The following is a 412-nucleotide window of genomic DNA, read 5'->3' on the forward strand; positions in this document are numbered from 1 at the left end:
AAGCGATCCTCCTGCCTCGGCCTCCTAGAGTGCTAGGATTACAGGTGTGAGCCACCACATCTGGCTGTAAAATAAACTTTTTACTTCTCTCTATCCTAATGTTTGTGTCAAGAATTCTTTCTCAGCCTGCAATGAGTTCCCACTCTAACACCTTAGAATAAGTGAACATGAAAAAAAGGTTCAACTTACAGGATGAGTTCATGGAACACTTTCTCAATCTCCTGTTGCACCTTTTCATCCTCCTCAACTCTCTTCCGGAGGAAAGCCACCATTTCCATTAAGCCAGCTGCTTTCTGCTTTACCTGAAGAAACAAACCACAAATATCTCAGAAGAGACAGAGCTCCAACTTTAGAAAACATATATCTTTTGACTTTTTTTGTTTCAAAACCTTAACAAGCCCATCTTTCTAAG

The 412-nt window shown here is 40.5% G+C and overlaps 1 protein-coding gene across 1 annotated transcript in view; it reads right to left on the bottom strand.

The window, feature by feature from the left end:
- CFAP43 (cilia and flagella associated protein 43) overlaps window positions 1-412 on the bottom strand; it is a 94956-nt gene that overhangs the window by 6965 nt on the left and 87579 nt on the right. Inside the window, exon 31 of the mRNA XM_012661640.1 lies at window positions 190-302. Coding sequence (XP_012517094.1) covers window positions 190-302 — 113 coding nt within the window. The remainder of the gene's footprint in view (window positions 1-189; window positions 303-412) is intronic.

This window comes from Propithecus coquereli, unplaced genomic scaffold (genome assembly GCF_000956105.1).
Source record: "Propithecus coquereli isolate 6110/MARCELLA unplaced genomic scaffold, Pcoq_1.0 Scaffold73, whole genome shotgun sequence".
Lineage (NCBI taxonomy): Eukaryota > Metazoa > Chordata > Mammalia > Primates > Indriidae > Propithecus > Propithecus coquereli.